Genomic DNA, 24,163 nt, shown 5'->3' with positions numbered 1-24,163 from the left:
TGCCCAACTTTTTATTGGGCCAACCCTGAGAGAGAGGAAACCCACTGCTGTGAGATGACTGGAGTGGCGCAGCTGCTATATAAATCAAGGTTTTGTTTCATTTTAAATAAAAATGGAAATATCACAGATAACCTGGACTCCCCTGGTAGTCCATTGGTTAAGACTGCACTTCCAGTGCAAGGGACATGGGTTCAATCCCCGGTCAAGGAACTAAGATTTCACGCGGGGCAGCCAAAAATCACATTTAATTCTTTTTTGGCCACACCATGCAGCATGGGAAATCTTTATAATTCTTTGCATGTTTTTACTGCATCTAGTGCTATCCCATCTTTCATTCCTTATATTGGTAATTTTTTTTCCCTGATCAATCTACCTAGAGATCCATCAATTATATTGATCCAGTCAAAAGACAGCTTCGGAGTTCACTGTTTTTCTATATTTTAATTATCTTATTAATTTCTGTTCTTTACTCTTTCCTCTCGCCTACTTTGGTTTTAATTATGTTTATTTCTAATAGTGTCTTAACTTGGATATTAAATATTTTAGTTCTTCCCTGACTTTCCAAATACTTAAATCTATACCTTTTCTTCTAATCTCAGCAATAACAAATCTTGATATATTAGGTTTCACTCCACTTGGTTCAAAATATTATCTAATTTCTCAGGGTCTTCCCTGATGGTCCAGTAGTTAAGATCCTGCATTCCCAATGCAAGAGGGCATAGGTTCAATCCCTGGTCAGGGAACTAAAATCTTGCATGGCACATGGCATAGCCAAAAAAAAAGAAAAAAATTGTTTTAACTTCCAAATATGTTAAACCAGGGAGTTTTTCTAGCAGTGTTCTTTCATGAATTCTAGTTTAATTCTCCTGTGCTTAGAGTATATATCTTAATGGTTTTAATTTTATATTTATTGACATTTTTATGGCCTAGAATATTGTTTATTTTTGTGAAAATTCTTTGTGGCCCTTAAAGTTCTCTAAATGTTAATAAGGCAAAAGGTGGCAGCTAGATTAGTCCCCACAAACTGAGTGGCTTAAACACTATTTTATGCTCTCGTAACTGTGGAAGCTAGAGGTCTGAAATTAAGATGTTAGTAAGGCCATGTTTCTTCTGATCTAGAGGATTCCTTGACCTTCCTATCTTCTGATGGTTGCTGTCTGCTTTTTAAACAAATAGGGAAATGTCTCAGCTCTTCTCCTTTCCTTCCTTTTTTCTTTCTTTCTTGTTATGCTCTTGCTTCTGGCCTTCCAAACACATGTATGCTAGATCATGTGGCGTTTTCCTACAAGTCACTATTGCTGTTATTTTTTCACTATGTGATTTATTGTGCATAATTTCTATATCTTTAAATTCACTGATTTTTTCCCTTCCATATTATCTCATCTGCTTTTCATATTACACAGCATTTTTCTACTTTCTGGCTGTGCCCTGCAGCATGCGAGATGTCAGTTCCACCAGGGACTGCAGTGAAAGCCTGGAATCCTAACCACTGGCCACCAGGGAATCAGCGTCGTCTTTCCTCAGTTCTTTGCTCCTCCCCTTTCTCTGTACCCCTCATCTCTAGCTCCCTCCTCTCCTTACTATGCCACCTGAATCCTAGTCACACTGGCCTCATGTACCCTGAGCTGTGTCTCTAAATGGACAAATCACAGTGCTCTACTCCTGTTTCCCTTCTGGAAAGCCAAGTGTCCCAGGAGCTACTTCTGATTTTCCTAAGACTCACTGAACAGTTGGAAACAAAGATAAAGAAAACTGGCCAGAAAACAGGAAACAAATAAACAAGGGTCTTTGCCAGGTGCGAAAAAAAGGAAAGCTAGAGAATGAAACTGTCACAAACTGTCACGTCAGAGCTTTTTTTCTGATGAGAAAACTTCAGCATTTGCCCAAGTATGGGCCTCTTGTTCCTAGGGAATCATTCAAAATGCCCAGAAAAGAAAATGTCTTCCCTAGAATTCACCCTGAATTAGGTATACATTGGTACTACACACACCTGTCTCTCACAAACACCCCCATATATCACCACCTGAGGATGTCCACAAATTCTAGGTTCAACTGGACTACCTTCTCTCACTCTAGACTTAATATAGCTACACTTATTTCAGTGTTTCCTCTATGACACAGGATGATGGAGTGACTTTGCAGCAGGGCCAGGATTTGAGGCACTGGAGACTTGGGCATAGGGGCCTGCAGAAGCAGGGAGATGCCAGCTGGGGCCCAAGGCAGAGTAGTGGGTGTGAGAAGTAATCTTGGCCACCAGGGCAGAGGGGTCAGAACCCTTGATTCTGCAGGAGAGTTGGGTGTAGGCAGCGGGTGTGGAGCCATTAGGTGAGATGGTGGAAGCAAAGCATGCAAGCCATTCTACTCCAAAATACACTGCAGACTGTTCCAACAACAGCACCCTCCTCAAGTTAATGTCTGGACCTTCTACTAACTCTGAAATCCAGACAAAATCAGGCCCACAAAGCCCTGAATTTTCACCTGTTAAGCTTTTGTCAGCAATGCGAAGTGTTCTTTGCCAACCTGCTGTTCCACTTGAGGCACCCAAAGTTGAAAGCCCCTACAAACACTGTTTACCTCCTCGGTTTGGCAGAGCCTAATAGTTTCCAAACCACTCCAATAAAAAGAACCTCCATGGTTAAAGGTGGTTTAAATAATAAGGTATTTATTATCACACAAACCAGAGCAACATGAGGCAAATAATTATCCAGGTTGGGTGACTTGGAGCTGGAAAAATGTTACAAGAATCACATGAGAGTGAAACCAACAATGTCCATGAAGAAAGTAAACCTTCTCTGTTACCAGAACACAGCTCAGATCCTCTTGGCTCAAGATGGGTCATGCCCACACCTTTGCCAGTCAGAGGGGAGCAAACAAGGACCCCCATTTAACTCAGGTTTCCATTTACTTATTTATGGCCACACGGCTTGTGGGATTTTATTTCCTCAACAAGTGATTGAACCCAGGCCCTCAGAAGGAGCATAGACTTCTAACCATTGGACCACCAGGGAATTCTGGAACTCAGGTTTCTTACAATTCCCTCCAGGGACTAGAGAGAGACTACAAAGTTCTGCCTCCCCTGAGGATATTAGAGTAACTAAGCTGGTAGAGTTGAGATGTTTTCAGCCACAGGCATCGATCCTAAAAAATTCAGCAAGGGACCCGAGCAGGTCTGAAAGTGCAACATAGCTTCTGAAAGCTTCCCCTGTACATGGTGTTCATAAACTCTCTCTCAACTGGCAGTGTCTAGACATACACGGTTCAACACATGATTTGACGTCTCCCTCTCTACAGGAAGTCACAGAGCTCTTCCCGTGAGTCCTGCTGTGTTAAAAGCACTCCTAAAGCCTTCCTGCAGCATGAACTTTCTGGTGCCTAATGAGGTGGGAGCTTAAGCTATATGATTTCCCACACTCATTGCATTCATATGGCCTCTCTCCAGTGTGAACTTTTTGGTGCCGAACAAGGTGGGAGGTTCTGATGAAATCTTTCCCGCATTTGCTGCACACAAAAGGCCTTTCACCTGTGTGAACTCTCTGGTGTGCAATAAAGTCAGAGCTTCGACTAAAGAATTTCCCACATTCAATGCACTCGAAAGGCCTTGCCTCAGTATGAATTCTCTGGTGTTTAATGAGGGTGTATTTGTGGCCAAAGGATTTTCCACAGTCACTGCAAACATAAGGATTTTCTCCAGTATGGATACTCTCATGCTGAACAAGTGTGGATTTGTGTCTGAAGACTTTCCCACAATCATTGCACTTGTAAGGCCTTGCTCCATTGTGAACTCTCTGGTGTACAATTAGGTTGGAGTGATGGCTAAAGTATTTGCCACACTCACCACACTTATAAGGCATCTCTCCGGTGTGAACTCTTTTGTGCTGAGTAAGGTTGTCTTTGCGGCTAAAGGCTTTTCCACATTCACTGCACTCGTAAGGCTTTTCTCCTGTATGGATTCTCTGGTGCTGGACAAGTGTGGCTTTGCGGCTGAAAGCTTTCCCACATTCACTGCACTCGTAAGGCTTTTCTCCAGTGTGGATTCTCTGATGCTGAACGAGCGTGTCCTTGCGGCTGAAAGCTTTCCCACATTCAATGCACTTGTAATGCATCTGTCCAATGTGCAAAGCCAGCCCACTCTCAGGACTCCGTGTCTTCCTCTTGCTGTGGGTAGCCTTTTGCTGGTGACTACCCAAACTGGCCTGGAATTTCTTCTGCTCCTCCTTATATGCAAAGGGCTTCTCTGACAGCAGAGGTTCTTCACAAGCTCTATAGTTAGTAACAAATGATGTCTTGCCTTTGTCACCTCTTAGGAGTTTCTCTACATCGTACAGCTTCTGAGGCTGGTCAAAGTTCGCACTGAACCAGAATTGCCTCCCACACGCCCCACATGTGTAAGGTTTCAGTCCATGGCGTGTTTCTTTGTGTTCGTCCAGGTGCAAAACATCTTTCAAGATTGGGCCACATAAGTTACAAGGATGAGCCATCTGAGTCAATGAATCTGCCTTGGAAGTATGAATGTGTGACACTGCTACAGAAACACTCTGCTCAGAAGCTGCCTCTTCCTTGTCCACTCCGTGCCAACAACCTGAAAGCAGAAAATTGTCACTGAACAGCATGTTGACTTCAGTGGGAGTGGACACCCTCATCACAAATGTGTCCCCAGCATAGCCATGAGTGAGTCCATAGAGTTGTTGCCAGGACAATAGATTTAGGGTCAGGTTAAAGAAAGCTGCTGTGCAGTAATGGACTCTCTATGGGTCACAGGATAGGGAAGGCTTCACAACAGCAAAGACATAGGGATGGGGTGTGGCTCAGGGAGACGAGGCAGGCAAGATCTCCAACTCACAACAAGCAAATGACTTTCAGAAGGGCCTTGGCACGACTGAGAGGGGACCACTGTCCAGAAATATGTGTCTAGGCCCAGAAAATCTGACCTAAAATAAGTAATTGGTATTCAAAAACTATTCTAAGGATATGCTTATGTCTCAAGACACATGAACACTGTCCAAAAGAGAAAGTACCACAGAGGAAGCAGTAGAGAACACTGGTGAGTGGGGTGGGCAGCCCTGGGCCACAGATCAGAATAGAAATGACAAGTAAAGTATCCAGAATGGGGAGGAAAAGAGAAATAAGATATGGCCTGTAGCCTGGGCACCAAACAGGTTTCTCGTGCTATGTGAACCCATCCTTGAAGTTACACTCCTTCCAGGCTCCCACCCACCAGGACCTGTCCAAGCTCCTTCTGTTGTGACTTGAGTTATTACCTCTCAGAGCTGAGTCACAACCTCTCAGTTCTACAGAGGATCTAGAACACACTAGTCACAGAGGAAAGACAAGGCAAGTGAGAAGGAAAGCACTGGCCAGGGGAGTCCACCCATGGGTGAGAAAAATAAAACTAAATATTACAAAATGAATGTCTTAAAGCAACAACCCAGTGGGCCCCACAAGCAGTGACTGACTATATTTCACGACAGAGGTGTGCCCAAAGGAATGACAATTAAAGGAAGTGAACATAATCTGGAGCACGTGAACGTGAAAGTTGCTCAGTCACGTCCAACTCTTTGCAACCCCATGGACTATACAATCCGTGGAATTCTCTAAGCCAGAGCAGTGAAATGGATAGCTGTTCCCTCCTCAAGGGATCTTCCCCACCCAGGGATCGAACCTAGGACTCCCATATCGCAGGTGGGTTCTTTACTAGCTGGGCCACCAGGGAAACACAGAGGTGCCCTAAATGAAAACAGAGCCACCACCCAGGGAGAGGCCGGGTGGGGTAGTATCCACTAGGTTGACCACGGGACTCTCAACCTTCCCGGCAATTTTGGGCAACAGAAGCTGGGAAGAAATAGAGAATTCCCTGGTGGTCAAGTGGTTAGAAGTCCACAGTCTCAGTGCCAGAGGGCACAGGTTAGCACAGGGAATGGAGAAGGCAGCACACACAGTCGGGCCCTGGCACCCAGACGATCTATGTGAGGGAGCGCCCCTGGTCCAGTTACAGGAAGGAAATCACAACCTCTAGGGGGAAAAGGGGAAGGGGAGAACATGTAAAACCGGGTGATGCAAGGCCTTACCCAGGAAAACCGTAAGAGCAAAGCGCAGAAGGCACTGCACCATGATGTGAGTGTCTCAGAGCCTTATCAAGAAGCCCCATTGCTCCCAGGAAAAATACACAGATCCTCAAGGTCAAGTGCTCCTGCATGAAGTGGACAACTGAGTAAAAGGGCAGCCTCTCCCAGGGTTCCTGGCCTACCTGCCATTCACTTTCCTCCCAGGCTCCCCAACTCAAAGCAGGACAGCAGGCCCTGGGTAACTGACACCTCCTCTCTCATTTCCCATCAACCACCCTGTCCAGCCTAGAGCAAGTAAGCGGACAGGCACTGTATAGTCTGGGCCTGGCAAGAAGGGACCAACCCTTCACTGCCAGCTAGTTCCCATGGAATCCAGGGATGATGCCCCTCATACACAAATCTGAGCTTCGCATTCCTTCTAGAGCCCTCAGTACCAAAGCCCCCAGGCCGTGACTTCAGATTGCACCTCAAAGGGCATGTCACTCTTTAGACCACACTTCCATGTTACCTAAGAAGGCTTACAACACAAGTACCTCCCTTGTGTAAACCTGCACACAGCATCCAGAGAATGCTTGGTCACTGCATCCAGGATCACCTCTGGCCCCGACTGCCATAGGTATATCCAAACACAGCTTTAAATTCTTCCTTCCTAAATTCACCTTCAGCAGTCCAGAGCCATGTGCAGATTATCAGATAAAGCCAGCCCTTTCCCACCTTGCTACAGCATGTTTGGGATACTATACCCTCATCAATCACAGGGTTCACACTTACACTAAGTCCTCCTTCAAAGCCCACACCCGCTGGCCTTCCACCCAAGTACAGTGGCTCTGTCAGCTGACCCAATTTAGCCCTGAACTAACCCATCAGCTTGACTGAAACTTGCCAGTGCCCACAAAGGTCACAAAAACCTGAGAAGCACAGGGACAGGGGAAGAAGCACTGACTTTGGTCTCACTTTCACCTCATCTCCTTTACTGCTTTACCCCAGCATTCATCTCATGTCCACTTTCTCCCTAGAAAACTTCCTCAACTGCCACATCCCATTTTCCTTACTCACCATGGACACTAGTCTCCCTTTTCTTGCCTTGAAGGTAACTCTTCCTTCCACTCCACTGTCCTCACCTCCTTTCCAGACCCTCATGACATAAAGGTTCTCTCTCTAAACCTGATACACGACTCTACCCTAGTCAGTTACTGGCTGTCATCTTGTGAATGTCTCCAACTTGAATCCCACCTCTGAACTCCATACCCATGGGTCCAGCTGTCCACTTGATACCTCAATTCAGATGTCTTTGGAACATCGCAGATTCAACATGATTAAAACCTAACCCCTGATACTACCTCTGAAAGTTACTCTCACCAGCAACTTCACAAATTCAATTGAGGCTTTTTTTCCCCCTTACATCTTCTCAGGCAAAAAAAATTGTGGAGTCATCTGTGACTCTTCCCCTTCTTTCTCACACCTTCCACATCAGAAAATCTGGTTGGTTCTACTTTAAAAAACAAAACAAAACCCACCAGAATCCAAGCACTTGTCTCTCATCTCTGTAGTCACCACTCTGGCCCAGCCATCATCAACAGTCCCCTTTCCTATACCCCCATAGTCTTTTCTTCACTGTACAGCCAGAGATATCCTGTTAAGGACAAAATCGGATCACTCTCTTCTCTGCTCCAAACTTTTCATAGCTCCCACCACTTTCAAAAAAGAAGCCCAGCTCCAAAGGTTCCCAGTCCAGAGCTGAATCCTGTCCCCTGTTTTCTGATCACCAAACATAATGGAGACTTTAAGTTCCCTGAACACAACCTGTTCAGTCTTAAGTGATGTATCTGCACAGGCTGGTTCCCATGCCTGGGACACTGTTCCACACTTCACCGCATTGCTTGCTGGAAATGGAAACCCTTTGACATAATTCCAGACCAGTTTTCAGAGCACAAGACCTCTGGGGCCACAAGGGTCTGCAAACCCAATGGCAGGCAGAAGGGTAGGTTAGACTTCCCAAGACCCCACTATTTGCCATATAGGTCACCAAGAACACGGAGGGGTGGGCTAGGCTGACAGGACTGGCACACTTTGCACTCATTTATGCAGCGATAATAATCACTTCTGTCACTTCAGCAGCCTGGTAGGAAGAAGGATCTGGGAATGCTAGGTTACTCCAGTGGGGTCTCACAGACTTAACTGTTTGCCTCATCCCTGCTCTGCCCTTTGGTGAGAATGATTTCAAGTTGTCTAACTTTAGATACTCAGACCTTAGTGCTGCCTCCTACCAGCTATGTGACCATAACCCAAGCTCTCTGTATTCTCATGTATAAAGCAGGGATAATGACGATATCCACCTAATAGGGCTGTTTGTATCAGATGTGTTGTTGCTGCTGCTGCTAAGTCGCTTCAGTCATGTCCGACTCTGTGCGACCCCATGGACTGCAGCCTACCAGGCTTCTCCGACCATGGGATTCTCCAGGCAAGAACACTGGAGTGGGTTGCCATTTCCTTCTCCAATGCATGAAATCGGAAAGTGAAAGTGAAGTCGCTCAGTCGTCTCCGACTCTTAGTGACCCCATGGACTACAGCCTACCAGGCTCCTCCATCCATGGGATTTTCCAGGCAACAGAACTGGAGTGGGGTGCCATTGCCTTCTCCCTCAGATGTTAGTACACACCAATTTAGTAGACATCAACCTTGGAATTAACTTTTACTGCATATGCTTAACAGTTTGCATATTTTCAGTGCAAATGAAGTAATAGGTTCTGAGTTTTTAAAACCTTTAATTTATAACTGTCTACTTATGTATACTTGCCAAGTATACACTAGGTCCTCTCACCAAACCAATCTGCCAGGTATGTATCGGTGAGCATGCTGTTGGCTCTTCACCTCTTCTCACCTGAGGAGCTGGGGAACTGATGTACCAGTGCCCTGAAATAGGGTGAGGCTGATCCACTAGCCTGGCTGACTTCTCCTCTGTGCCACGGAGGGGCATGCTGAGTCCATAGGATGGCAAATTTATAGCACCTCACACCTTGCTCTCCAACTCAGGTCAGGTCCTAACACCCTATAGCCCTCTCCTGCTTATACCAGCCAGAACCCGTTCCAAGACTTCTCCTTTCTGGAGGAAATCTCAGGGATGCCCCCCTCTTCTTCCCTGTACTCTAATCTCTCGCCTCAGGGACCACATAAAGTAACATCCTTAACATTCTCCCGCTAAATCTCATCGCCAGGCTTTGACCTGAGGCCTCATTCCTCAGAGGTCTCCAGCCTAGCTTGCTCTGCGTAACTCTGGACCAGCACTACCAGATGCCCCTGTGAGGCCTCCACTGTGAGACACTATGGATTTATCATGTCCATGTCCCTGCCATGTTCTTATCTGCCCCCACGAATGGTACTCCCTGTTCCAATCTACCCACTTTGATTCTTTCAGATATTCAGGAGAAAAACAAAACAAAACTTGGGTAGTCTTTCACACTCTTTTTTCACTTAGTCATATTTGACGCAGCAGAAAAATCTTAGTTCTATCTTTAAAATCTCTCCAGAATGTAACGACTTATCCACTCCCAACCCTTCCTGCCACTGTTCTGGAACAGCCTCCACACATTCCTGGAGTTTACAGTCTCCTTACCGGTGTGCCTGCCTCCATCCTCATCACCTCCATCCCACCCTAGTTTGTCTTCCCCTAAGCTTTGGCATACTTTTAAAAACTTCTGATCAGATCATATCCCTGCAGGGCTGAGGACGTTGTACTTGTACTCGCCTCACCTGCCATTCCAGGAACGACTACCACTCACCCCCTCTGCTCCCCGAGGATGTGAACACCCACGTTCCCCGAAGGCTCCCGGCTCAGTCGCAGTCCCAAGGCGTTGCTCCTGCTAGTCCCTGGGCGGGTAACACTCCTCCACGCCCCAACACAAAAGCCGTCAGAAATGGTGGCTCCACCCACAAACGCCCCGGACCCTAGATCACAAAGACCTCGATAAACACCACTCATTCAGGGTCCCACGATTCTGAGGTGGGGGTCGCCACGCGCCAAGATCCGGGGAACGCAGCACCCACCTACACGGGTCCACTGCTGCCGCCGCCATCAGTCACGACCACAGAGTCCGGAGGGATCTCACGTCGGACCGCGCACCGCTGTCGGTTGGCGTGGTGGCGGAAGCCTCGCGAGAGTTGCCACCGCCGAGCCTCTTTGCAGCGAGAACAGTGTCTGCTCCCGCGCCTTCTCGCTTTCTGTCACTTCTAAACTGGACCACAGATGCCGAGGCTCTACTCAGACAGGTCGACCTAGGACCGATAAGATGTCCGCCGCGAGAAAGACGCCGGAAGTCCCTCCCAGACGACCTCGCACGTACAGAAACACCGTTTAGCAGTGCCGCTCTGTGGCGCAGAGGCATCTGGTTAATGTAGTTTCCGCTGAGACAACCATTGCAGCAATTCGAAGACGCCCTTGCGGCCTTGGCTCCGAGGATGGGGAGGGGCTTCACTCTTTAGAAGCCCGCACACAGCTACCATGTAGGGATACCTACCATCTGTAGGGATGGAAGAAACGTTTAGAAATGTCTTCTTAGATTTTCCCCAAAGTTCTAAATTCAGTTCAGTCGCTCAGTCATGTCCGACTCTTTGCGACCCCATGAATCGCAGCACACCAGGCCTCCCTGTCCATCACCACCAACTCCCCGAGTTCACTCAAACTCATGTCCATCGAGTTAGTGATGCCATCCAACCATCTCATCCTCTGTCTTCCCCTTCTCCTCCTGCCCCCAATCCCTCCCAGCATCAGGGTCTTTTCCAATCAGTCATCTCGTCGCATGAGGTGGCCAAATTATTGGAGTTTCAGCTTTAGCATCAGTCCTGCCAATGAACACCCAGTACTGATCTCCTTTAGGATGGACTGGTTGGATCTCCTTGCAGTCCAAGGGACTCTCAAGAGTCTTCTCCAACACCACAGTTCAAAAGCATCCATTCTTCGGCGCTCAGCTCTCTTCACAGTCCAACTCTCACATCCATACATGACCACTGGAAAAACCATAGCCTTGACTAGATGGACCTTTGTTGACAAAGTAATGTCTCTGCTTTTCAATATGCTATCTAGGTTGGTCATAACTTTCCTTCCAAGGAGTAAGCGTCTTTGAATTTCATGGCCGTAATCACCATCTGCAGTGATTTTGGAGCTCCCAAAAATAAAGTCTGACACTGTTTCCATTGTTTCCCCATCTATTTCCCATGAAGTGATGGGACCAGATGCCATGATCTTCGTTTTCTGAATGTTGAGCCTTAAGCCAACTTTTTCACCCTCCTCTTTCACTTTCATCAAGAGGCTTTTTAGTTCCTCTTCACTTTCTGCCATAAGGGTGGTGTCATCTGCATATCTGAGGTTATTCATATTTCTCCCAGCAATCTTGATTCCAGCGTGTACTTCTTCCAGCCCAGCGTTTCTCACGATGTACTCTGCGTATAAGTTAAATAAGCAGGGTGACAATATACAGCCTTGACATACTCCTTTCCCAACTTGGAACCAGTCTGTTGTTTCATGTCCAGTTCTAACTGTTGCTTCCTGACCTGCATTCAGGTTTCTCAAGAGGCAGGTCAGATGGTCTGGTATTCCCATCTCTTTCAGAATTTTCCACAGTTTATTGTGATCCACACAGTCAAAAGGCTTTGGCATAGTCAATAAAGCAGAAATAGATGTTTTTCTGGAACTCTCTTGCTTTTTCAATGATCCAGCCAAATGTCACTGAGTCCAGTCACACTCCATTCATATTTCCTTTTTTCAAAAACACAGATGGAAGCCTTAAGTGGTTTTTGTGAGTTTCAGCTGTGTTAGGGATAAGAGAGACTTATCACTGAAGGCTCAGATGATGGTTAGCATTTTTATAAAAAATAAAGTATCTTTTAAATAAAAAGTACGCCAATACTTTAAATAAAGCAGTCCTTTTTTAAAAATTATTATAGTGCTATTGCACACAATAGGCTAGAGTATAAACATAACTTTTATTTTAGCTGGGAGACCAAAAAATTATGTGACTTTCTTCCACTTCTCCGAATGTGAGAAATCTTTTAACCAAAGCTCCAGCCTCATTCAACACCAAAGAGTTCACACAGGAGCAAGGCCTTATGAGTGCATGGAATGTGGGAAATCCTTTAGAAAAAGATTTAGATTCACTCTACATTGGAGAATTCACACTATAGAAAAACCTTATCAATGCAGTTGAATGTGGAAAATCATTTAGCCAAAACTACAACCTCATTCAGCACCGTAAACTTCACATTAGATGAAGGCCTCAAGAGTACAGCCAACATGAGAAAGCCTTCAGTTAACAATATGCTCTGACTGAACACCAAAATCTCAATTCAGACCTTAAGTTTTGGGAATTCTGCTTATGTGGGGGAAAAAAAGCTTTCTGCATGACAAAATCTACATGAGGTAATGGCCTTTGACCTTCAAGGAATGTGTTCTCTGCTCAGTGTGATAGCACTAGAGAGCCTCTATGAGGATACATCTGCCATGGGTTCCAGGTATGTGAGGAATCTTCAGGAGCTGTGTTTTATATTTTACCTGCTCAGGACCCTTGCCATAAAGTCACTGCCAGGTTTTATGGCAGAAGTCATCTCACCTTTGCCACCAGACAGATCCTCATAGTGTATCAGTCACTACAGCATCCTCAGAGAAGATAGATGTCTGTCTATCTACAAAGCCAGCAGTAAAGAGGAAGGGGTAACAGATGGAGGCAGAAAAGTTGGGTGAAGCCAGGAACTAAAAGTCAGAGTTAAAATGACAAGTTGGCCAAGTATAAAGAATGAGGGGAAAGATGTAAACGAGGTGTGGTACCCAGCAACGGTTCCAAAACACTAGTCTTAACAGGTTCCTGGTAAGACGTGAACTCTGATGTCATGTTCTCACCCCACCTAGCCCAGGCCTCTGTATTCCATCTTGCCATGGTAGGACTGATATCCATTCTGTGAGACATCCAGGTCTCCCCTGCAACCCATGCTGAGCAACTACATGGAACCTAGAAAACTAAAGTCCTGAGGGAAAGGCAAGACAGATAAGTGGCCAGTACCCATCCGGAGAAACTTATCACATGACCGATCACAGAAAAGAAAGCTAAATGTTACTAAAGAACCTCAGACAAGGGTATCAGGAAAATAGCTCATTGTGCACCTAAGTCGGAGAAGGCAATGGCACCCCACTCCAGTACTCTTGCCTGGAAAATCCCATGGATGGAGGAGCTTGGTGGGCCGCAGTCCATGGGGTCGCTAAGAGTTGGACAAGACTCAGCGACTTTGCTTTCACTTTTCACTTTCCTGCATCGGAGAAGCCAATGGCAACCCACTCCAGTGTTCTTGCCTGGAGAACCTCAGGGACGTGGGAGCCTCGTGGGCTGCCGTCTATGGGGTCGCACAGAGTCGGGCATGACTGAAGCGACTTAGCGGTGCACCTAAGTAGTGCCCACCTCAGTGATGGCAATTCTCAGCACAGGCAAGTATGAAAGAACTGTGAGAAGAAGGGAGCCAAACCAAGCAATCATGGGTCTGCAAAGTGATCCAACCACAGAAAGGACAAACAAGATGGGATCCATTCAGCTTCCTACTAGGCTTCAGGACAGCAGGTATTGACGCTCCAAGGAGAGAAAAGGGTAGCAAACAACTCAGCCCTGGCACCAATAGTATCTACCCAAGGAACTAGGGAAAAAGAGTAATCCCCATGGTTTGCATGCAGGAAGGGCAGAGCAGCCCCTAAGGAAAAGCAGAAAGGCAAAGTCTAGCCCAGGTCACACGGGGTGTTTGTGCAGGCCTTACCCAGTGAGGATATAAGTGCAAAGACCTGCAGCATCACGTCACGGTACTGGCGCCTCTGAGCCTCATTAAGGAGGCTCCATTCCTCCCAGGAAAATACACAGTCACGTCCTCCAGAGTCACATTGCCCTGTCACGATGGGGACAGATGAAACTGCCGGTCCTCTCTCCTGAGGATCCACAATCCATCCCACACACATCTACTGCACACCCAGGTTTCTCTTGGGCTCTCCACCTCAGATGAGACACCAGAACCTGAAGCCACCGGTACTGCCCTCCACTCATGGTTCCACTCATCACTGTGCCCCGCCCTCAACAACTACACACAGGAAGGCAAAGAGATGCCATCAGAGATGCTCAGAGACAGAATTGCAGGACTCAATCCCTTCCTGCCAGGGCTTCCCTGGTGGCTCAGCTGGCAAAGAATCCCCCTACAATGCAGGAGACCCAGGTTTGATCCCTGGGTCAGGAACACTGCCTAGAGAGGGAAATGGTAACCCTCTCCAATATTCTTGCCTGGAAAATCCCATGGACAGAGGAGCCTGGCAGGCTACAGACCATGGGGTTGCAAAGAGTCAGACGTGACTGAGCAACTAAACATCCCTTCCTGCCAGGCAATTCCCGTGGGATCTTCCATATCATGCCTCACAACACCCAACCCTTATATATCCTAGGGCCCAGGAGCCATCAATTCATGCTTCCTACCTCCACATGTACCTCTCTCACATCTCCAGACCCCCACAGCTGCATCCCTGCAGCCACTGCCAACTCCTTGTCCCACACCACAGTCATCTCCCTGGACTCACCCCAGAGAATAGGGCAAAACCAATCAGTATCCAGTTCTACCCATGACCTCTCATGGATCCCAACACCATTTGAAAACCTCTTACCTGTCCCTAATTCTCGCTTTAACATTAGTCATACTGAATCATATGTGAATTTTAGATACCTATAACTCTCTACCTAGATAGCATATTCGAAAGCAGAGACATTACTTTGCCAACAAAGGTCCATCTAGTCAAGCCTATGGTTTTTCCAGTAGTCATGTATGGATGTGAGAGCCGGACTGTGAAGAAAGCTGAGCGCCGAAGAATCGATGCTTTTGAACTGTGGCGTTGGAGAAGACTTGAGAGTCCCTTGGACTGCAAGGAGACCAAACCAGCCCATTCTGAAGGAGCTCAGCCCTGGGATTTCTTTGGAAGGAATGATGCTAAAGCTGAAACTCCAGTACTTTGGCCACCTCATGCGAAGAGTTGACTCATTGGAAACGACTCTGATGCTGGGAGGGATTGAGGGCAGGAGGAAAAGGGGACAACAGAGGATGAGATGGCTGGATGGCATCACCGACTCGATGGACATGAGTTTGAGTGAACTCCGGGAGTTGGTGATGGACAGGGAGGCCTGGCATGCTGCAGTTCATGGGGTCGCAAAGACTTGGACACAACTGAGCGACTGAACTGAACTGAACTCTCTACCAGGCTTACCAGGTGGTTCAGTGGTAAAGAATCCACCTGCCAAGAACGAGACACAGGTTCAGTCCTTTGTTGAAGAGACCCTGGAGTAGAAAATAGCAACTGCCCCAGTACACCTGCCTGGAAAATTCCATGGACAGAGGAGCCTGGAGGGCTACGGTTCATGGGGTTGCAAAGAGTCAGAAGCAATTGAATTCACGCACACATGCTGAACTGCACCCCAGATTCCCAGACTTTTCTGTCCAGCTGCCTACCTGAGGCCACCACTCATTTGTTCTCTGAAAAAAAAAAAAAAAACTCAGAATGGAAACCCAGCCAAAAACAAAAACTCCTGATATCTCCAAGGAAAATCACTCTTACTACTGAACATCTCATCTCAAAGTTAGTGAAGCTTCCAGGCTTTCAGTCGCAAGACCAAAGCTTTACCATCAACCCTGACTCTTAGCTTTCTCTCTCTCACCCTCAAAATCAGAAAATCTGGGCAGCCTATCTCAAATAATGAATCCTGAATCCAACCACTTATTCCACCTCCACAGCCACTACTCTGGCCCATGACCATGCATCAAGACTTCTGCAGTAGCCTCCTCCCTGGTCAGCCTTCCTCCCCCCAAAGTCTGTTTTCCACTCTGTAACCCGATGAAGCCTGGAAGTAAGGTTATCTCCCTCCTCTGTTCCAAATCTGTGTTACTTCCACAGCAGTTGCCCAACTTCTCAGGCAACCACATTACAAGACTGACTCCTCTCCCCCTGCTCTCTGTTCCTAAGAGAAAGATCTGTGCCCTGTTCACAGCTGTGGCCACCCAACCAAGCACTTGCACATGCTGGTAGGTGTTCCCGAGATAGTCTTCTACACCTTTTCCCATTGGTGGCAGAAAGAGCAATTCCTCCAGAAAACCCTTTGGCCTGAACTCAGAATGAGTCTAGATTTCTCCCAGGTCCCCAGACCCAAGGGCTTGGAAAATGGCAGGCGAAGAGTCCTAGGACACCACAATCTCAGGTTCTATGAATGAGATCCAAACCAGCGAGGGCCTGGGATACCCTCCATTTCTCTGTGTAGGTTCCATTAAGTGATTCTTCAGCCATGGGGATCTGTGAGTAGAAGCAAGCCATAGAGGTGCATTCCAAGGGGTTCAAACCTCCCCTATACCTCTCACCAACCCTGGAGGCCAGATAACCTCGGGTTAAAAGACTAAACTGTGTGCTTCAGTCAGCAGAGCTGCCTCTTTGCAGCTTTGCTGGACAAGGACTCAGCCTCCCTGCACCTCACTGCCCGCATCACTCCCATTTCAGTCTGTTCTCTGAGTAGCTCTTGGAAAACTTTCAAAATCCTAAGTCAGACTGTGTCTTTCTTCTCTTCACAACTCTCCATGGCTCAATGGGTTCTCAGAAGTGAAAGTGAAATTGTTAACTGCTCAGTCCTGTACAACTCTTTGTGACCCCACAGACTGTAGCCTGCCAGGCTCCCCCTCCATGGAATTCTCCAGGCAAGAATACTAGAGTGGGTTGCCATTCCCTTATCTGATGAATCTTTCCCACCCAGGAATTGAACCCAGGTCTCCCACATTGCAGGCGGATTCTTTACTGTCTGAGCCCACAAAACTCTCAGCTTGACAGTCTAGGCGAGACTCCACCTCACACTTTCTGCTCTAGGCAGGTGCAAGACAGATCCCAGTTTTTTTGAATTCTCCCACCACAGTCCAACCTCCAAGCCTCTTCACCTGTGGGTCCCTTTCCCACTAGCCATCACAGTCCATCAGACACAGCCCATCAGTCCGTCCCACGCCTTGCAGTCCGTTAGTGCACACACAACCACCTCACGTCCTGGACCCCACTTCTTGGGCTGCGGGCACATGAGCAGGCGCCTTGGACTAAAGAGGAACTGAAGAGCCTCTTGATGAAAGTGAAAGAGGAGAGTGAAAAAGCTGGCTTAAAACTCAACATTCAAAAAACTAAGATCATGGTATCCAGTCCCATTCCTTCATGGCAAACAGATGGGGAAACAAAGGAAACAGTGAAAGACTTTACTTTCTTGGGCTCCAAAATCACTGCGGGCAGGGACTGCAGCCATAAAATTAAAAGACCCTTGCTCCCTGGAAGAAAAGCTATGACAAACCTAGACAGCATATTAAAAAGCAGAGACATTATTTTGCCAACAAAGGTCCATATAGTCAAAGCTATGGTTTTTCCAATAGTCAGGTATGGATGTGAGTTGGATCACAAAGAAGGCTGAGAGCTGAAGAATGGATGCTTTTGAACTGTGGTGTTGGAGAAGTCTCTTGAGAGTCCCTTGGACTGCAAAATCAAAGCAGTCAATCCTAAAGGAAATCAACCCTGACTATGCATTGCAAAGACTGTTCCTGAAGCTGAAGTGCCAATATTTTGGCCACCTGATGTGAAAAGCCTACTCATTGGAAAAGACCCTGATGCTGGGAAAGATAGAAGGCAGGAGGAGAAGGGGACGACAGAGGATGAGATGGTTGGATGCCATCACTGACTCAATGGACGTAAGTTTGAGCAAGCTCCAGGAGATGGTGAAGGGCAGGGAAGCCTGGCATTGCAGTCCATGGGGTCGCAAAGATTTGGACACGACTGAGTGACTGTACAACAAGAAAACACTAGAAATAACTCAAATATCAATAAAATAGATGAATGAACAGTCAATTATACATGGAAGAGAAAAGTACTGAAAAATAAGAATGTTCCTATAAGGAACATTTAATGAATGACTAATGAATCACAAAGTAACTATATAGGATCAATGAAATCAGAAAAAGATGTAAACATTTCATGATCAATCATAAAATTCTAAAAATACAATCTATTGTAAAGGAATGTACATAAATGGTTGTCTGTACAGCCAGGGCGAGTCAGGAGACTATAAAACAGCATGAGGAAAACATGCAGGTGACAGGTATACTCATTATCATAATAATGGTTTCACAAGTGCATACAGGTAAAAGCTTCTCAAACTGTACACTCTGAATATGTACAAGTTATTCCATACCTTCACAGAGGTTTAAAAACTGGTTCCATAATAAAAATCCAAATAAAAATCTAAATGCCCGATTCTTCAGAAAATGACTCCACTATCTCGATTCTCAAGACTTGAGGTGCCATCTCTTCTCAGTGGCAGGAAATACTGGCAAACAATGAAGGCCATCTGCTACTGAGTCAAGAGGACTGCTGACTGGATCACAAAACCACATTCTGGACACAGTACGTCTCCACACTGCTTCTGTTGCCTGTATAGCAATGGCCTTGAGGTGAACAGCTCAGGAAGCCTAGCAGAATCCCCCCAACCCCTTATTTTGTCTGCCAATGACTTCACAACATAAGCACACCTGAGGTCCTGAGATTTCTGGGCATACTTATCCTGTAGTCACTCACTGGAACATTTGTGGCTGTATCTTCAGAAGAGGTACCTTCTTCCACACAGCTTGCTGCAGTCTCCTCCCCTCTCTAGTAACCGATGTTTCCATACCAACTGTGGTCTCCCCTGCCCCTGCAGTCTTCCAACCATGGACACTAGCCTACAGAATTCTTGGTATCAGGGTACATGGCTCCTTTGTAGGAGAACCGGGGTTAAGATTCCCCTCAGCAGAGCTCGACGTTGTGCATTATCCCTTTTAAGTAAGGAAAAACAAATTCATGTTGTCTCCAGTAATAGAATCCACAGACCTCTGGCATCCAGGCAGAAAATTATAATACAAAGTAGTCTTTCCTAGGAGGCCTTGGCAGCAATGCAAACTACTACAAAACAAGAATGCCATATTCAGCCATCTCAGGCACCTGAAGTTTGGATCTCCACTACAAAAGTAATTTATCCGTCAGGTTGACAGTCCTATTGTGCTTTCAAACTATTCCACACAGTGAAGAGCATTTCCAAGACTAAGGTGCTGAAACAATAAGGCCTTTATTATCATACAGATCAGAGTAACATGCAATAGGCAATTTCTGGGTCAGTGACTGGAAAGCCGGAAAACCCCATCACAAGCACTACCTGAGGCCAACTGTGTCCTAGAAAAGCTAGTTCTCTGCCAGGACCCAGACAGCAGTCTGAGCCAACACACGCTCAGGGCCAGGCCCTGACTTGTCAGAAGAAAGGGAACGAAGACTTCTTAAGGGCTGACGAGAGTCATCACCTCCTGCAACACATGGGAGAGTACAGAGGCCAGTTGCTCTGAACACACCAGGGTGGTGACTGATGCCAACCATCAGGACACGCCAGATGCTACAGGTGAGATGGTTTCTGGCCAAGAAACTGGCAGTGAACCTGGCAGGTCACACGTGCTTCCCACACAACCGTGAAATTTCCAGTGAATCAATCTCCAGTCTGTGGGCATCCCAAGACGAGATTTAACTTAGGTGGATGGTTCCTCAGACACTTACCTCCACCACATCTATACAAAGGAAGGAGAAAGCATACATTCAATGTGTATACAAGGCCTTTTCCCAGTGTGAATTCTTTGGTGTTGACTGACATTAGATTTGCAGCTAAAGGATTTCCTACATTCACTGCACATGAGCTCTCCTGTGTCGAAGGAGACTAGAGTACTGAGTAAAAGATTTCCTACATTCACTGCACTTATAAGGCCTTGCTTCAGTGTGCACTGTTTGGTGTCGAATGAGATAGGTTTTGCGGCTAAAGGATTTTCCACATTCACCACACTCATAAGGCCTTGCTCCAGTGTGAGCTCTTTTGTGTCAAAGGAGGCCAGAACTTTGGTTAAACATCTTCCCACATTCACTGCATTTATAAGGCCTTTCATTAGTGTGAACTCTCTGGTGTTTAATGAGGATGGATTTCTGGATATTCCCACATTCACTGCACTCATAAGGCCTTTCTCCAGTATGAACTCTTTGGTGTTGAATGAGATCAGATTTCTGGCCAAATGATCTCCCACAGTCACTGCACTCATAAGGCTTTGCTCCAGTGTGAACTCTCCAGTGTCAAATGAGGTGGGTTTTACAGCTAAAGATTTTTCCACATTCACTACACTCATTAGGCCTCTCTCCAATGTGAATTTGACGGTGCTGAGCAAATCTGTATCTGCATTTGTCACACTCATCAAGACCCTCTCCAGTGCAAACTCTCTGGTGGTGAAGTGTATGAGTGTTGCCAAAAACTTTCTTGTATTCAATGCACTTCAGATGACTTTCTCCATTGTTCAAGGCCTCCTCACACTCAATGCTGCTGGGTGGCTTCTCACCATTGAGAGTGGCCTCGTGCTGAGGAAGGCCCAAGGTAGCTAGGAAGTCCTTTCCACTCTCCTCACTAGGGACAGGCTTCCCTAACACATAGAATATGCAGCTCGTCACAATCGAGGCCCTGTTCATGTCCATTTTAAAGACTTTCTCTCCACTGCCATGCTCTTGGTACTGGGGAAGGTTTGGGTTCAACCAGAAGCCTTTGGACCACCCACCAAAGTATGGTGTCTGCCCAGGATATGCTGCCTGAAACTCAGTCAGCTGCAAAATATCTTTCAAGACTGGGATACATTTCTCACAGAGATTAATCTTCCGGGTGGATGGACTGAGAAGTCCTGACCTACGATTCTCCTACAGAAAGGCTCTGCTCAGAAGGCATCACCTCATCCTCCTCCATTTCACACCAACAACCTGAAAGCAGAGTAACACTAATAATGTGCATGCGAGCTTCAGTGGGAAATGGAAGTCCCACAAAAAGGCATGTCACACACATACATTCAAGCCAGAGAATGAAGCCATGTAAGTGTTTTCAGGATGAGGTACTGATTTGAAGGGAGGGCTGCTCTGCAGGGACATGCCTCTAAAGATCACAGAAGGGAGACTTTCCAGAACAAAGGGCATAAATACGAATGCCACATGAGGAGGAGAGGCAGGATCAATGAATCACTCCTCTGCCAACAACCTTCAGCAAGATATCGTCAGCTGAGAACATGTCCATTCTATGAAGAAGGATGGCAGTGTCCAGGCCCGTGGAAATACAACTGGAACGGAGCAACTGGGTTCAAGGACTATTTAAGAATATGCACACACCTCATTTTACAGACACACCTCATTATCACTGCACTTTGCTCTATTGCCTTTTGTAGATACATTTTTTTACCAACTGGAGATCTGTAGCAATGCTAAGTTCAGCAAGTCTATGGGTGCCAATTTCCCTATAGCATGTGCTCACTTCGTGTCTCTGTGTCACATTCTGGTAATTCTCACAGTCTTTCAAACTATTTCAATATTATTTGAGTTGTTATGGTGCTCTGTGAATCAATGATCTTTGACGTGACAACTATGAGTCACTGAAGGCTCAAACAATGGTTAGGATTTTTTGGCAAAAAAGTACTTTTTAATTAAGGTAGGTGTATTGTTTTTTAGACATTATTTTATTGCACACAATATACTAAGGGATGGTATAACTTCTATATGCACTGGGAAACAAAAAATAATGTGTGATTCACTTTATTGCAGTGATCTGGAAACGAATCCACAATATCTCTGAAATATGTCCGTTAAGTGTAAGTCGCTGTGGGAGAACTACAGAGGGTGCAGTGGAGACAAAAGTGATGCATGCAGATCAGAAAGGCAGGGCCAGTCAGAAACTGAAATGACAAATCAAGAAAGTGTCAAGTATGCAAAAGCAAGTGTTGAGATGATCTGTGTCCAGTGTCACTCGCAACAAAACTCTGGTGGACACACAGTAGGTTCCTAGTATGATTTAAACACAATCTCATTTTCATGCCCTCACCTCCTTTGACACTCACTAGGGCCAGGCCTTCTTTGAGATCATCTTGCCCTGTTCACACTGTAAAGCAATCAGGGCTCCCCCAACATTCCCCATTTCCGTAACTACACGAGACCTGAATGAAACAAGTCCTTAGGGAAAGACAGGAAATGTCAGCACTGGTCCAGAGCAACTCAAGAAACAAAAGATCACAGGAGAGGAAAGAATATTGCAACAAAATCTCAAAACAGGGTCTTTCAAGAAAAACCTCCATATAGATAGCGACCATGACAAGGTCTAGAATTCCTGATATAGACAGTCACAAGGAAGTCTTAAAATTAAAAGTTCTCATCATAAGGGGGGGAAAAAAAAATGCAAATCTGTATGGTGATGGATGTTAACCAGACTTGCTGTTGAGAGCATTCTGCAGTATACACAAACATCAAATCTTTATGTCATATACCTGAAACTAATATGCCCTATGTCAGTTATATCTTAATTTAAAAAAAAAAAAAAGAGGAAAAGAGAAGAATCTGGGTCACAGGGTGTCATAGATATGGACAGTCATCCAGTCAAGGAGAAGGCAGGAAATGTGAGCTCTATTAGGCTGACTGCCAGACTGACTCCCAGACACTTCCTGCATGCCTCGGGGTAGCAGATGTTGGGGCTGCTTCCGGAGCACGTGCTTGGGGCAGTGCACACAGCTCAGCACTGACACCCACAGCACATATGCCAGGAAGGGGGGAAGGAAGCAGAGACCATGGTCCAGCTGTGGAATGGACAGAGGTGTCTCCTGGAGAGAGGGAAAGATGGGAAAAGACAGAGGTCAGTTGACACTGGGAGGAATATGAAGGCCTTACCCAGGGACGTTGTAAGTGCAAAGTTCTCCAGCATCACATCACAATACAGGAACCTCTGTGTCTCATTAAGGAGCCTCCACTCATCCTGGGAGAAGTAAATGGCCACATCTTCAAAGGTCACACAGGCCTGCCATGATGGGGACAATTCGTTCCATGATCAGCTTCTTTCACAGGACCCCAAGTTCATGCACCCACCAATCAAACCCTGCTCACCCACCTCCCTATTTCCCCATCTCAGAGGAGATGCCAGGCCTGGTGGCTCTGATGTGCACATTCTTCTCATGGCCCCTTTGATTACTTTGTCCACCCACAGCAACAGGCAGGTGGGCAGACAGATGATCCCTAAGCTCTGGGTCTGGCATGCAGGGACTTTCAGCTTCCAGAAATGAAAGTATTTTAACTCCAAACTTCCCACTAACAGGTGGGGTCCCTCCACCTGTCACCCTCTCCCAGGAACCATCAGTCAGTCACAAGATCCCACCCACAGCCACCTCACCGTTCTGGCCCCCGGCGCCTGAGCTGCCGGCACGTGAACACTCGGGGCTTTAGTGTCTGGTGGGATGAGGGTGGTGCGGGCCCCAAGTACCAGCGTTTACCTGAGGCGGGCCTCTCAGCGCCGCCGCCGCCATCGGACTCTGTGGGCGGAGCGGGGGCAGGAGAGGCGGGGGGAAGCGGGAAGAGCGGTTCCTCTCCTGGGCCTCGGGTGGCAGGAGTCTGCCCTCGGACTGTCTCGATCTGCACTCGCCGCTCCGGAACCTGAGACTGGGCGATAGCACCCAAGAGCCTACAAAACGACCGCCACCTGGAAAATGCCGGAAGTCCCGCCCCAACGCGATGCTCACATAGGAAGTGCACTTCTCCTGAGTTCTGATTGGCTTAACGCCGAAGGCGATCGGGGCAGAGTGCTCTGGGTAATGTAGTTCTTCCGGCTTTATGCCTGACCTAGAAGCGCAGCTTACCAGGACCTCCAGATAAACTCTCAAGGTGAGGGCCATAAGTGCAAAGAAGATTCCGGAACCCTGAGATAAAGGTTTGGGATATCAGCCTTTCTCTTTAAACAGTCTTGAAGCTGTGGAGTTCTGCTGGGAAAAAGACTTCTGAAAGGACACATATATCTGGAAGGCTGTGATCCAAGGCCGTTTTTGCTGAATATAAATAAGCCCAGTCTCCGGAACCAGAGGGAGCACACAGCTCTTCTTAAAAATGTGTGCTTGAAATGAATTCTAAATATCTAGGCAAAAGATGTGCTCATGTGTACAGAGCAAAGAACAACAACGCAACACCT

General features: G+C 46.7%; 1 protein-coding gene and 1 pseudogene across 3 annotated transcripts; both read right to left on the bottom strand.

Annotated features, from left to right (window-relative positions):
• Positions 1-2,635: 2,635 nt before the first annotated feature.
• On the bottom strand, positions 2,636-23,755 carry LOC147354828 (uncharacterized). 3 transcript variants are annotated; one of them, XR_015146630.1, is made up of 4 exons: positions 23,475-23,755; positions 22,879-23,005; positions 10,107-10,579; positions 2,636-4,579 (listed from the first exon to the last, which is right to left on the bottom strand). XR_015146630.1 is itself a non-coding variant. In XM_086355019.1 (3 exons), the coding sequence occupies exons 1-3, from the start codon at positions 23,505-23,507 to the stop codon at positions 3,339-3,341; spliced, it is 1,401 nt and encodes a 466-aa protein (XP_086211145.1). In that variant the 5' UTR covers positions 23,508-23,723; the 3' UTR covers positions 2,636-3,338. The 3 variants fall into 3 exon arrangements, 2 of the variants coding, with proteins under 2 accessions (XP_086211145.1, XP_086211146.1); XM_086355019.1 differs by lacking the exon at positions 10,107-10,579 and having other exon boundaries at positions 23,475-23,723; XM_086355020.1 differs by lacking the exons at positions 22,879-23,005; positions 23,475-23,755 and having other exon boundaries at positions 10,107-10,368.
• LOC147354829 (uncharacterized) lies at positions 19,719-21,162 on the bottom strand (annotated as a pseudogene).
• Positions 23,756-24,163: the final 408 nt, after the last annotated feature.

Source organism: Bos grunniens, chromosome 18 (genome assembly GCF_055505025.1).
Source record: "Bos grunniens cultivar Pamir isolate PY7600 chromosome 18, Bosgru_T2T1.0, whole genome shotgun sequence".
Lineage (NCBI taxonomy): Eukaryota > Metazoa > Chordata > Mammalia > Artiodactyla > Bovidae > Bos > Bos grunniens.
The sequence above is the reverse complement of the archived record's forward strand: the minus strand, read 5'-3'. Positions and strand labels throughout refer to the sequence as shown.